General features: G+C 46.8%; 1 protein-coding gene across 4 annotated transcripts in view; it reads left to right on the top strand.

Annotated features, from left to right (window-relative positions):
* LOC126540344 (serine/threonine-protein phosphatase 2A regulatory subunit B'' subunit beta-like) overlaps window positions 1-12981 on the top strand; it is a 72436-nt gene extending 59455 nt beyond the window's left edge. For all 4 annotated transcript variants that reach the window (XM_055075985.2, XM_055075984.2, XM_055075983.2 and 1 more), the window contains 3 exons: window positions 1949-2095; window positions 6226-6329; window positions 7069-12981. In XM_055075985.2, the coding sequence (XP_054931960.1) occupies window positions 1949-2095; window positions 6226-6329; window positions 7069-7219 (402 nt within the window). In that variant the 3' untranslated portion in view covers window positions 7220-12981. The remainder of the gene's footprint in view (window positions 1-1948; window positions 2096-6225; window positions 6330-7068) is intronic.
* Window positions 12982-13945: the final 964 nt, after the last annotated feature.

Below are 13945 nucleotides of genomic sequence, written 5' to 3'. Positions count from 1 at the left end.
TCTGTTTTGTTCCAGCGCGCCACCTTCATGCATAATAGACTGTTATTATCACTGAAAATTTGTGAAAACTGTAGCCAGATACGTGGTCTCCGCATTGGACCTTCCCCCTCCTTCCCAACGACTGCGCTGTCGCAGTAACGGAAACCAGTCGGACCAAGCAGAAATAAATGTGGAAATGAGTATACTGTTGCGCCATGGCTTAAACAGCATCAGGAAGTGGTATCTAAGACTATAATCTATAGTGGTATGTTTAATAGCAGCTGTCCGACCTCATAACACAGCGACAAAGTTCTGCTCGTGCTGCAGTTTCGCGTGACCACAGCGATTGCAACGTAATGCTTTTTGGTAGCACGGTACACCATAATCTCGAAGGCCAGGCTTTTGGCGTAGTGCAATGCCATCGCTCGTCTACACACAAATGTCACGCGTTGCGCAAGGAGCTGGAATGCTAGGAAAACCGCGGAGTTCCTTAAGTTAAGTCGGAGCGCCAGAGGTGCAGATAGCCAAAACGCCCGTCTGTACCGGGATGCCAAGGAACGAGACGGGGGGTGCTAGAAGCAATGGGAACGTCTGGTATGTTTTGGTCATTCCCTGTTGCCAACAATTGAGACGTTGTTCATTGCCTGTTCGTGGTATGTCCGTGGTAGTGTTCAACAGACTTGATCTTGCAGTCTTGAATTTCCTAGACTCTTTAAGGTATGTATGATCTCATCTCACAACAACAATCGTCATCGTTCCTTCGAGCGCACCCTGACGCGGCACGCCCAGGGCTCTCGTGTCAAATTGATCATTGTGCTGAGCAGAAGAAATTGTCGGGAAAAAAGAGACCGAACGAACAGGACAGACGCTCGTTAAGTACTGAGAATTTTTGTGAAACTTCCCTACGAGCAACAGAATTTTTTCACTCAGCGCAATGATCAATATGCAACACCACAGCCCAACAATCTGCAGTCATCTCATGTCGGGAGCGCTGTGGACGTGTATAGCGTTGCTAACAGTAGAGCGCACGGCTCGATACGTTACAAATATGAAGAAACAAAAGAAAACGACAAAGCAAACAATGCCTTTGTTCTTCTGAGACAAAATCGCTCGTAGCAGTGTTTTTGTTAAGGTATGAGTTAGGTTATATTTTTGTCTATTCAAGAGCTGTAATATTGAGAAAATGCTTTCTGTACCAGTAACGATCATAGTAAACGTCATGGGAACGGGTATACCTTTCTCGCTTTAAAGTTTGAATAACCGCGCAAGGACAGCAAAGAGGACAAAAGAGAGAATAGAGCGCTACGAACAGAGCGTTTTAGCGCTCTGTTCTCTTTTCTGTGCCCTCTGCTGTCCTTGCGCTGTTATTCAAACTTTAAAGCATGTTTCACCAACATGCCCAATCCTACACTCTTCTTAATTACATTTCTCGTACAACGGGCCCCTTTCAATGGTTACTTAGCGCTCTGTTCTCTCTTCTGTCCCCTCTGCTGTCCTTGCGCTGTTATTCAAACTTCAAAGCATGTTTCACCAACATGCCCAATCCTACACTCTTCTTAATTACATTTCTCGTACAACGGGCCCCTTTCAATGGTTACTTAGCGCTCTGTTCTCTCTTCTGTCCCCTCTGCTGTCCTTGCGCTGTTATTCAAACTTTAAAGCATGTTTCACCAACATGCCCAATCCTACACTCTTCTTAATTACATTTCTCGTACAACGGGCCCCTTTCAATGGTTACTTAGCGCTCTGTTCTCTCTTCTGTCCCCTCTGCTGTCCTTGCGCTGTTATTCAAACTTCAAAGCATGTTTCACCCACAAGCCCAATCCCACACACTTCTTAATTACATATATTTCACTGTAGACGTGTGTCTTCCCGAATAACCTTCGAGCTTTCTCTTTTTTCTTTCTTTTTCAGTCCTTTCCTTTTTGTCTGATATATTTGCTCATGCGTCTGCCCTTGCTGCTCCCAGATGCTGGACATGGTGCAGCCCAAGCAAAAGGGCAAGGTGTCGCTGGCCGACCTGAAGCGGTGCAAGATGACGCCCATCTTCTTCGACACTTTCTTCAACCTGGAGAAGTACCTAGACCACGAGCAGCGTGACCCCTTCGCCTCGCGGGTAAGCACTTTTCTTGTTTTTTTTTTGTTTTTTTGTTTTTTTTTGCGAACGATAATTTCTTTTGGTCTACACTGCTCTTACTGTAGCAACTGAACATATCTTCTACGGCTCTATTTCGTCTGTGCTTCGGAGGTATACATGCATGCTAGGGGCGTGCGAAAAAAAAAATGAAACGAATAGAATGCAAATATTTGAAAGCTCTTGTCCTTCGAGAACACATAGACATAAAAACACGGCAAAACATTTGGTCATTTTCCTTCAATAAATGCAATGCTAGTAATTGGAAGCCGGTTCCACTAGTCAGCTGGTGTAAAAAAAAAGAAAGTGAAAGGTCATGGCATTTGCTAGTTCGCAGACAGGCACATTCGCGGTCCATATTCGGTCAGATTCGAAATTGCAAACAGAATCCTCTAACCTATTTTTTTCTTAGAGGTAGGTGTACTCGATTTGTATTTCAAGGCCCCTCTTACGTAAACGTATTCCAATGCGCTTTTATTCCAATTTCCTCACGTCAAATTTATGTAACTGCAGACGCAAGCGTCGGACGGGGATCCGCAGCGTTGTTTGAACAGCTCAAACAAACGCTCTACTCATTTAGAGGAGGTCACTTTTGTTTGCCTTCAAAGCGAATGGCCTTGCCTACCTCGACGGGCTCTTCTTATATAATTGGCTGACAAGAGACGAGGAACATGCAAATATGGATAGGGTTTCGCTAGCCGAGTTAGCGCAGTGAAAGTACATAACCGGATGAAAATGGCGTTGCCTGTGTCTGCGATTGGCCAGCTTCCCCTCGCTTAGCTTGCGGTGGCTGGTCGAAAATCGCGGCGACGTGCAACGGAAGGATAAAAATGCCGCATTAACGGATTATCCGGAAGAAGAGTTGGCAGGGCAATGTCATATACGTGTCGAAAGGGCACGATAACGTTATACTGTCACGCAAAATGTTTGATTATACGCAAATAAATCCATTCCCCGGCAGCTCTGAGTAGCCAGTGCCAGAGTGATCGGCGGGCAGTCATATTTTATTCCTTTCGCATCGGGGCAGTCTTCGGCTATTCCGAAAAAAAGCTAAGTTTTTTTCGGCATAATAATGCATCTTAAATGTGTACACGTCGCTTTGACGTGGTGAGTTTTCGCAATTTTGTGACGGGGCTTGTCAGACAGGCGAAGTGGGCACAGCCCAAAAGCTTTTGACCAGTAGCGGAGGTCTAAAGGCGAAAAAGGCGCACTATCGGAAATAATTATTTTTTCTTTTCTTTAGTGTAATCAAGAATAATGAATGCGTACCCGTTACAGCAGATGAAGAGTTCTCGCGGTTTTGTTGACGTCGCGTGACACAGGCGAAGTGGGGGTGACCCGGAAAAATGTTTGATGAATTGTGGAGGGATATGGGATAGAAACATTTATAATAGCTTTACGTTATAGCGCCCCAAATTTCGCATGTTCGCGCACCCCAAATGTGTAACTGAGAGTGTTCGCAGGAGCTGGCTTCTCCGCAGTAACTGGTTGTGTGAGGGAAAGCCGGCTTCACTTTTTATTGCGTTAAGATTAGGAGTGGCAAAGTGGAAAATGTGTGTGAAGTGCAACAAGCCGGTCACCTGGTAGAAGTAGAGAGGGGATGGGAGAGGTTATAAGAGCGGGTATGTGTGTATGTCCATACGGGGTGATCATCTTTAAGTTTTCCGGAATTTTTGAATGTCGCCTGTTGCAGATAACATAATGCTAGTCCTTGAACGCGATTAGTCACAGAAGCGGACATTACTTGCGCGAGAAGTCAAAACACATATTCAGCTAGTTAAAAAATCACGAATTAACTTCTTAACCAATTACTTTACGGCACAAATTGCAATTCACGAACTGTAACCGGTGAGCTTGCAAGGCGTCTCCACTTGGAATGAATTTCAAGAATGACACCAGTTTGGAGATATGTGCCGTCAAACTCGCTGTAAAAATGTATTGTTCTTCCACTGGCTTTTTTAACAGAACACTGTTTTATGAATTGAAGCACAAAAGTAACTAGAACGCTCTTGCATTTCGTCCCACACTTTGGGCAATAATATCGCGATACTCATGCCCTCCTAGAAATTCACTTTAAGTGGATACGTCTTGCAAGCTCACCGGCTACAAGTCGTAAATCGCAATACGTGCCGTAACGTAATTAATATGGAAGATGATTAGTATTTCTTTGCGAATTAGTTGAATACGTGATTAGATTTTCCGAGATAGTAATGTCCTCCTCTTTGAATAGTCCAGCTCAAGGACAAGAATTATGCCACCTGCCACAGGCGATTTTTTAAAAAATACGGAACACTCTAAAAAATTCAAAGCTATTTCGCCCTGCGAAACTTTATGACCAGTGAGGTAAACATCGCATCACTGATTGTCACTAAGTAACGAAGGTCACAATGGCTTTGTGGTCGCTATCACACACACTGATGGGCGTACTCGCAACTGCAAACACATTCTTTGATAACGTAAAATCGATGCACGTACGCCGCGGGGTGTTCGGTTGGGTCGGATCGACGCAGCCCTGCAAGTGATATATCTGCAACGCGAAACGCGTAAACCACTCCCTTTTCATTTCCGACACATCTACATTGAAATCAATGACAACGACCACAGGGGCAGTGTGACTGCAACTAATCCACGCAAAGTTAGTAACCATGAACCTTACGGGTTCAATTTTTTTACGTACTTACGGAGGCATGAGCCATTGATGGTGGCAGTTTTCGGCATGCTGTTCTGTGTTACGTACGCGTAATTAGAAAGAATGTAAGGACTGTTCGCTTCACTTTGCTGAGTGCTTGTAGCCTCTGTCTTACGGGGCTATGAGCCATTGCATTTTCGCTTGCTTACGGGGGTGTGAGCCATTGATAGTGATAGTCGTTGTGCGCGGAGTGAGTGAATGAGTCAAACAACTTTATTCGGTACACTATAGACGCGAGTAAACTCAACGTCACCTGGTTAGGCCCACTCGGGGACCATCGGGGGAAACCTGTGCGGACACGAAAATTCTATGGTACCCTGGCCATATACAGTTCCGCTCTAAAACGATCACTCCGTATATACGACGTAGTATAGTCAGCCCCGGACCGCTCTCGGTTGCACGTAGCTCCTCGAAGAGGCAGAACGTATGTCGAGTAAGCTCCCGAATAACACTTTGCAGTGTGGTGAACGCGGTTCAAATCGTCGGTGCGCGTCCTCAAAGAGGTGCGACGAAATTTACTTCGATGTGTGTTCGATCTGTATTCACAATTTGGAATATTTGAACACCAAAAATGGCTACGTAACCATGAGCGTCCGCCAGAACTGACTTCTCTGCATTAAACATTTTTGTAGGAGAAAGCCTGCTTCACAAATTTTCTTCATCATAGAGGCAATAACTTATTTATGCATGACTTACTCTGGGGTTGTCGCGGAGCAGTCTGCTTGCGTACTGGCTGTAGCCACTGTCCTTTTACTACAACGTCAGCTGTGCAGCACACTTCCAGCTGAAAACGCGGGAATAATTCAGTCCAGCTCAACCACTTTTGTACAACGTGGTACTATACACATGACACGAAGCTCCAGTTGGGCTGTTAAAGAGCTCATCCGCGCATGTAGAGTAGGATCGTGGAAGTGACCTTCAAACGATTGCCACAAGTAGACAAGAACAAATATCTGGGTGAAACTTAGTGTGAGATCTTGCGTAGGTACTGGTAAAGACTCCAAAGTATGTGTCGTAAAATGCTAGGATTCGTAATTAAGTCTCGAAGGGCACAATTTTAACATATCTAATGTGGCATCCGGCGGGTGGCTTTCTCAAAGTTTGTAGCAGTGTTCAACTTGCAGCCCTTTAAAACAGCCATAAGCAGGTTAGAACGCATCTAGTGAACAAGCGTAGCTTGTGGAACACGTGATCGCAATGTCGGCTGAGTTGCGGAGTGAATTATTTCGTTTACTGCGGACTTTTGGTGGCGTAATCCACACATTCAAAAATAAAGCTCCTCCCTTTCCTTCTTCTCCTTGAGCGGTCAAGGTAAATGACGTCAGCTTCACTTCCATGGCGTTCGCGTCATCCGCGCATTACTTACAAAGTTCGTGGACAATGCTTGCTCGGCCAGGTGAAGACACGGCGTTGTTATGTGCAGGACCACGACGGAGACGGAATGGAGATTTCCGACTGGGACCGGTACGCCGCCGACGAGTACGAGCTTCTGGTGGCAGAAGAAGGGAACTTTGAGAATCACGAACTGTAAGTACCTTGACAAGGTGTCCTCACTGGGCTAGTTGGCGAATCCATATTGAATGTGAACAGTGAAAGAAGCAACGTCTGCGAAGAACCGCAAAGAATACCGCCAGCAACCGCTTTGTCGCGCTTTCATTTCACCTCGCATATACCTATTGACTCTTTCGTGCAAAACAGGAAACGCGGGTTATATTTCCGGTTACGACGATGAAACGTATCAGGCTAGCCTTGCCAACAAGGCCACCCAAGAGGCTCCCAGTACGTTTCAGAGCAGTTCCAGCAGTCGGAGCAGCGATCTTTCAGACACTCCCGCACGTCATATCGCGCGCGTCGTGTACCATGCGTTATCTTTCCTTAAGTATTGCGAAGTGGTATCAAAACGGGGCGTCGTACTGGTGCTACATTTTTCAACGCGTTAGGAGGAAATGTCACAGGATAAATGATCACGAGACAGAGAACTCGCACATATCCTTTACGCTATGTACTACGTACGTATCTATTGTGATCGTTCACCTTTCGCCGTTGCTGTTCACTTAGCGTGAAACAAAAACAAGCCCAAATCAAAACTATTTTTGTCTGTTTTCTTGTGAGCGTAATTACACTTTTGCCGTTGCGTTTCAAGTGCATTGCACTATCTATCTAAGTCGCAGCCCCCCCCCCCCCCCCCTTTTTTTTTTCAATCGGCCAAAATTGTTCTTGTCGCTCAAGTTCGGCGCTAACTTCGTTCCTCTCTTCCCGCACGCAGCCTGTACAGTGATTACGACCCGGACGATGACGAGCTGTCTCCAAACCTGGAGAAGCTGGCGGCCCCGCTGCGCTGTCGTACGGGCCGCCCTGGACGCCTGGACGACGACGAGTACGACTACGCAGAGTCGGACACCGACTACCACTACTGAGACTCCAACGACAAGGACGGAGTGGAACGGCGTCCGCGTGCAGTGTACGCGAGCTGCTCGCTGCGTTTTCTTTTTTTTTTTTTCGGCGAGAGACTCCCGCCGCGTGCTCAGACCAGCGTCCGACGTGCGCAGCAGTTGGAGGCAGACTCTCGTGCGCCTCTTCCCGTATACGCGTGCCCCGATGCGTCCACATTGGGAGCTGTTGTTCTCCGAAGCTACCGGAACTATGCATCAACTCGCTGTCTGTGATTGTCTCGCTGCAAGAAATGTCGTGCTGGTGCGCGCACTGCGGAGACAACTTGAATGCCAAACGCGAATCATTTGACGACACGTCACGCGAAAGCACTTGTCGTACCGCCTGTCTTTGGACGTGAAGTCCAGCCTCCCTTGGTCGTCCTCTGTAGATGCGTTCTGTTGGACGTCCTCATTCTACGGAGTTCGATGCACTTTTTATACATCCGTCCAAATCATTTACTCGTTACGTGGAAGGCGCGCAGTCTCGAGACTCAAAGCGAAACCGACGGAAGAAGACGCTCTTGCTTATCGGGAGGCTGACTACTGCGAGATTGTCCTGTTTGTGGCTTCGATGCGAGCAAAGAACAATACGCTGCCAAAGAATACTTTCCTTCGGTAAAGGAACCAGCCGAAATCACAGTCGTGCAATACTTTGCCAGTCCGCCAACCGTCGCCGGTGCCGTGCGCGCAGGGCGCCGAGGATGTCTCACGCTTCTTGTGATGCTCGCGCGGGGGTGTCGATTTGGTTAACCTGTCGAGGAAGGCCCGGCGACCGCCTCTATGGGACACAGTTCTTTGTGCTCGGTGACGCACTTTTTTTTTCTCGACACTTTACCTGAATGGTTTTTGCTTGTGTGCGAACGGACACCAGGCGAGCAGCCCCGAAGTTGATCTGTTTGTGATGCATCTAGACCTGGCACCCGCGGCACGATTGTGCATCGTATAGTTTCGAGGTTTTGGGTGTGCCATGGTGACTGTGCATGTCAATAGGAACAGCTCCGCAGTCCATCTGATCATGGTGCTTCAAGATCTGACGTTCACGGATGACTGTTGTGCGTGTGGTGCATCGAGGTTTCAGTGCTATAAGTGGTGATTGCTTATTCTGATAGAAGTGCGTGCTGTTCTATATATGTCCTGCTAAACACTTAGAGTCAAGGCACCTCACAAGAATGAAGAGTAAGCTGGCAAGCAGAACAAGAGCTAACCGAGGATTATGATTTGCATCATATGTGGAACGATAGTTAGGTTACATTTTGTCAGTGTAAGGGTATACTGATTAGTCTTGAGTTAAACTATACAGCCACGCAAGTGTTGTAGCGATGGACACCGAACGCTTGTTCACGCCTCACTCTCTGACAAGCGGCCTGGAACCGCAGTTGTACCAGAGCAGCTGTAGATAACGCGTGTCGTTTATTGTTGCGTCACCTGTGTATAGAGCTTATGTGACGGCTCGTGGAGGAGTTGTTGGGGTCAGATTTCTTCCGAGCATATCTGGCCGTCATATAGATTGTCGAGAAGTCCGTTAGGTTTCCCTTGCTTCGTTTCTTCCCCTCTATCTTTCTCTTTTGTTGTGTGCAAATTCGCGCTATATTTGGGGGCGTGTAAATGGTCACTTATTTCTGAAAAGCTTATATTTGATATATGTCCTTTGTTTCGGGAACTGCAAGAGAGTAGACAAAAGGATGACACTAATAATCTGTTTCGACTATATTTATTGTTATTGTTGTGGTAAATATATAAAAGCTTGTGAAGATATACATATATACATATAAGGAGAACTTTAAAAATGGGTAATACATTTATTAAAGTAAGCTAGGAAAGAGATATAAATGAATAGTCTGACGCACTCTGATGAAGATGTCAGCTTTATATTTTATGTGCAGGAAAAGGCTCGAAGGCTCGTCACAGTAACATTCGCATTTTGTAAATACATATACGCTCAAGTGCCAAAAGTACGCACCAGTCCAAGCCACGAGCACAACTATTCTTCAAAATGGTGATTTGTCTGAGCCTTGGAAAACGCGACGAATGACGGATGCACTGTTTGTGGGAAGCGAACTTGGCCTTTGGCCTTTCTAAGCTTTATAAGCGTTCCCACTGCTGGATAGGAAGTCTTGGGATATGAGGCAATCGACGACATACTATAGTGCATGTGCCGCTCGCTCCCAATTTTCGACTGACGAATCTCAAGGCCGACAGGAGCGTTCCGCGACGGTTGCATTAGCTAATCTTTGTGCACTGCATCAGCCACGCTTAACGCTTTGCTAGACATCGTATAAGGAAGCACTCTTATCGTGCATCCAGTGGACATTGCGAAGACGGCGCATCGGAACTCCCTGCCAAAGAAGGAATGTTGTCTACTTACCGAATGCAGCACATCGTCGCAGGAAGTTATAATGCCTTGAGAGTATATGTCTGCTAACAGTCCCGAATTGATGCAAGCGTGCCGCGTATATATTGATAAAGAGGGTCTTCCGAGTCCTGAATTCGCCCTCTTGCAACAACCACATGTCTCTGCCGTAATCAGGCCTTGCGAATCTCGGAGCTGGAGCCGCCCTCGCAGTGTTGTAAGCTTGCCACATATTGCAACTGGCAACAAAGTGTGACTCGTAAGTTCTCGAACCTCCTGAGCCCAAGTATACTAATATTTTTTGGTACTTGCCAGCGCCTTTACAGCAACAAAAAGAGTCACAAAAGCCGTGCCGGCAGGCAGCGAAAATCTTTGTGAAACGCGTTACCAAGAGAGGACAGAGGGGTCGGGATAACGTCAAGGAGGACTTTCGTCTAACGTTAGACTAATAACACAATTACATTATAAAGAAGGATAGTTTGTCGTGTAGCTAATCCAGGTATCGCCTGAATCGAAATCGAACCACCAAAGCCAAATACAAACTAAAGTTATCGATTTCATTCTACCAGCAGTCCTCCTGCCGACCGAACCATTCGTCTCCTTCGCCTCAATTTTCGGAAGACAGTTACCAACTCTACCCAGGAGCTATTTAAAGGCGAAGTGTCCGCAGGGTTAGATACGATGGCACGACTTTTACTATTGCTCGCATTTGACAGAGCCCGGTAAACGTGGTCTCACTGGCACTGTTTCGAATCGCGTGCTCACGGAGTATCACGTAGACGAGCTCGATGCTACCATCTGCCGCAAAAGCTCATAGGTCAAAACGCTCGCTATGTGTACCAGATTGGATATACCTCTGCATGGTGGCACCGCACTGACTGCCGTTGGGAGCATGCGACAGACGTTTGTGCCTCTGTAGACTTGTGCAAGCAGAAAGTAGATCAGATTCGCCCTGACTTATGGCCAGTCAGTGCGCGAGCGAGGTGGCCTGAGGACTTTTGCGATGTGTAGTGCACGTGTAATCATCACCGGTTGTTATGCGGAGGCCAAGAAAGTACAGATCACGCGTGTCGCAAGCCGTGATGTGCACAGCTCGCCGTGCTGCATGTTATATTTTCTCTCTAGTCGCTTAGACCAAAGGTTTCGGCATCGGAGAATGCTTATGCGAGTTCATGCAGACTCGTAATGTAATCGGAAACCGGCACCGTTAGTATAGTTGTGCTTCAGCAGGGAAATGAAGGGCTTTATGACCTCATCAGCATACACGCGCTGGTCCGGCCCTTTTGTTTCGTTTGTCAATGGTGGACATTAAAGCAAATAACGTAATCCCCTGCTAAAACGACGCTCGATTACCCGGCTCTAGCCAAACTCAACAGAAGGAAGAAAGGACACTGGGAAAGTGGCAAGTCACATTGTCATTTCGACCAATGGATCGACGCTATAAAGCACTCAGCGAATGGCTTCAACGTGAGCCAGCCAGGTGGTGTAACATCCAGAACTGGCATTTGCAGATCCTAGGAGTTCTTCAATCGTATGCGATTAATGATCTCCAAAAACATCTATATGTAGACCGTCGAATATGCTGCGTTACACTAATATTTTTTATCAGAACTTGTTCTCTCCACCCCATGCGTTCGGGAACAAAAAACAGAGAGCAGAAAAATTGACCAACCAAAAGGGTATGCGCGTTTTGTAACAAAATGTTCAGCTCAAGCAAAACATAAAGCAGCGTGGATAGCGGAACTTCAGCGACATGTTATTCGTGAATTATTATCAGTCGTAGCATGTTATACGTATCACAGTTCTTGTTTGTCCGTTTTTAGATTTCGTTTTGTTACTGTAAATGTTTCTTGATTAACGTCTCGCAGCCCGACGCAGAGCTTCGTTAACCCTTTCTGGTTCACTAATTCCTGCAGGAATCGCGAATGCGCGCCTCGAGGTACATGTCTCACCGAGACAAAAAAGTCGAAGTGATAACTAATATGAGAAATCACAGTGCAAATGGTCTTCAAATAATTTGCGACCATAGTTCAGACATTGAGTAACGCGACTTTAGGAATCTGAAATGTTACCAGCTGCCTACAGTATGCAGAGCTCTCAAGAGGAGGTTTCGATATATTACAAAAAAAAAAAAAACCTACACTGGAAATATTACGTTTGTGTGTATGTGTTTGTTTGTTTTTTCCTTTCTACACATAATATACATGTGTGACGCCAGAAACAAAAAAAGAATCGAACCAGAAAGGGTTAACGATAGCAGAATGCGTTTTGTGTTTTTCCTATATTGTCGTTTATTTATTGTTCGTAGAGGACAAAAAACCTGCATAGCCAAGAAATATGTTACGAGAATAACAGTGCTGCTTCAGACGTCTCTGTCAGTAAACCGCATTTGTTGCGAGCTGGCAGCACGCTTGGAATTGTAGGCGCTACGCGACAAGCTCAATGTGCGTGGCGCCTAATTGTATACACACCACTCCCAATCGTTCGAGACGCGCGCGCAACAAGTTATTACTATTTATTCGGCAGTTCACGTTTACATTTACAAAGCCCACAAACCGTCATTGTTATACGTGACCACATTGTATACACGCTTCGACGACGATTTCCGAAGGCGACACACAAATGTGTTCATATACTGTAAATATGCGTGGCCTGTGTAGCGCGCAACAAAGTTTCTGATTTAGAAGTCTGCTGGCCGCAATTCTTCCTTCTGTCAATTACACGTCAGTGGTATGATCACAAAAATATTTTCATATATACATACAAAAAAGAATCCCGCTCTACTCTTTCGTAGTATTTCTCGATTTCAACTGCTTCTTAGCTCGAGCCTTGATGCGCTCAAGATAAGATATATAGCGGTTGATTCGAGCGGGGAGCGTACTTGTTACATCAGCAGTGTGGCTGGGCCTTGTTACACGAGTTCTGTATACGCTCACTTAGTTAATAGAGTCGTTTACCTGTTGTTTTCCCGGTTCGTTTACTTGTTTTGTAAATAAAAACAAAGAAAGCGCATGTGTGCATACCGAGTGACGTTTATCCACGTATCGCTTGTTTTGTTTGGTTGTTTCTGTTCTTCTTCTTCTCAAGCGCACGTTAATGCACGCATTTGAACTTGCTTCTGTGTTCCTGCTGCGCATGACGCCCACCGAGTGAGTGGCTACCACTTATATGCGCAACACACGTCGCTTTCGAAGAGTGCTTCTACAGTTACCTCGATGATATACTGACCACCAGAGGCCACTTGAATCGGGGTGCGCAAAGCTTTCTGTGCCTCACTGTCGCGATATTAGTTTTTTTTTCCCACACTTTTGGTTTGTCTCCTCTACTTGTTCTGTTAGTGATGTGCGAAGAGAGTTTCTGAAGTGAAATAAAAGAGAAGACTTCATAGGTGTTGCGAGTTCCGCCTCGTGTTTTATTTACCTTTTATTGCGATAGCAATTGTATGGACACTCCAGGCGGATTTCCACCGTCGCCGTAGGCGTCGCCGTGAGGTTCCGTATGGGTGAAAGCGTGTGAGGATGAGCCGGCGAACGCGGTTCAATCTCGCGTGCGCGAGCGAGGAACGCGGCGCGGATGCGTGCCCTCTCCTGCGGCGCGCGAGGCAGGGGGGCGAAGCGAGGGAGGAGGGGCGCTCTTCTCCGGCGGCTGCTACGGTGCCTCGATGTCCTCCTCTCCCGCCGCCCCGTACAGAGTGGACACAACCGCGGCGTCCGCTACGGCGTTGGCCACGCGAATCTCGACCGCGCGGGCATCAGCGGTCTGCGAGGTTACAGAGTGACGCATAGTGCCGGTACCCGCCGTGGTTGCTCAGTGGCTATGGTGTTGGGCTGTTCAGCACGAGGTCGTGGGATCGAATCCCGGCCACGGCGGCCGCATTTCGATGGGGGCGAAATGCGAAAACACCCGTGTACTTAGACTTAGGTGCGCGTTAGAGAACCCCAGGTGGTCGAAATTTCCGGAGTCCTCCGTGGACTACGGCGTGCCTCATAATCAGAAAGTGGATGTGGCACGTAAAACTCCATAATTTAATATTGAATAGTGCCGGCAGCTTCGTATGCACTGTGCTTTCGACGTTTCGTACGCGTTGAAGCGACATTTGCACCGTAGTCAATTGATTCGCGTCTGCTGCCGCGATTCCTAACTCCAGCGTTTTCACAGACAGTTTCCGCTATCATGGGGCGATGTGTGTTCATGTTTACCTGTGCGTGCGTGACATCGTGCTGGTTAATTTAGTTAAAACACACTGATGGGCTAGTTGGTTTGAATCCATGATAGAATGTGTAAGCGCGACTGAACAAGGACGTAGAAAGAAGCAGACACACAATGACAGCGCTATCTACGTGTGTCTGTTTCTTTCTACG

This window comes from Dermacentor andersoni, chromosome 2 (assembly GCF_023375885.2).
Source record: "Dermacentor andersoni chromosome 2, qqDerAnde1_hic_scaffold, whole genome shotgun sequence".
In the NCBI taxonomy this organism is placed as follows: domain Eukaryota; kingdom Metazoa; phylum Arthropoda; class Arachnida; order Ixodida; family Ixodidae; genus Dermacentor; species Dermacentor andersoni.
Note: the sequence above shows the minus strand (reverse complement) of the source record. Positions and strands in the feature narration are given on the sequence as shown.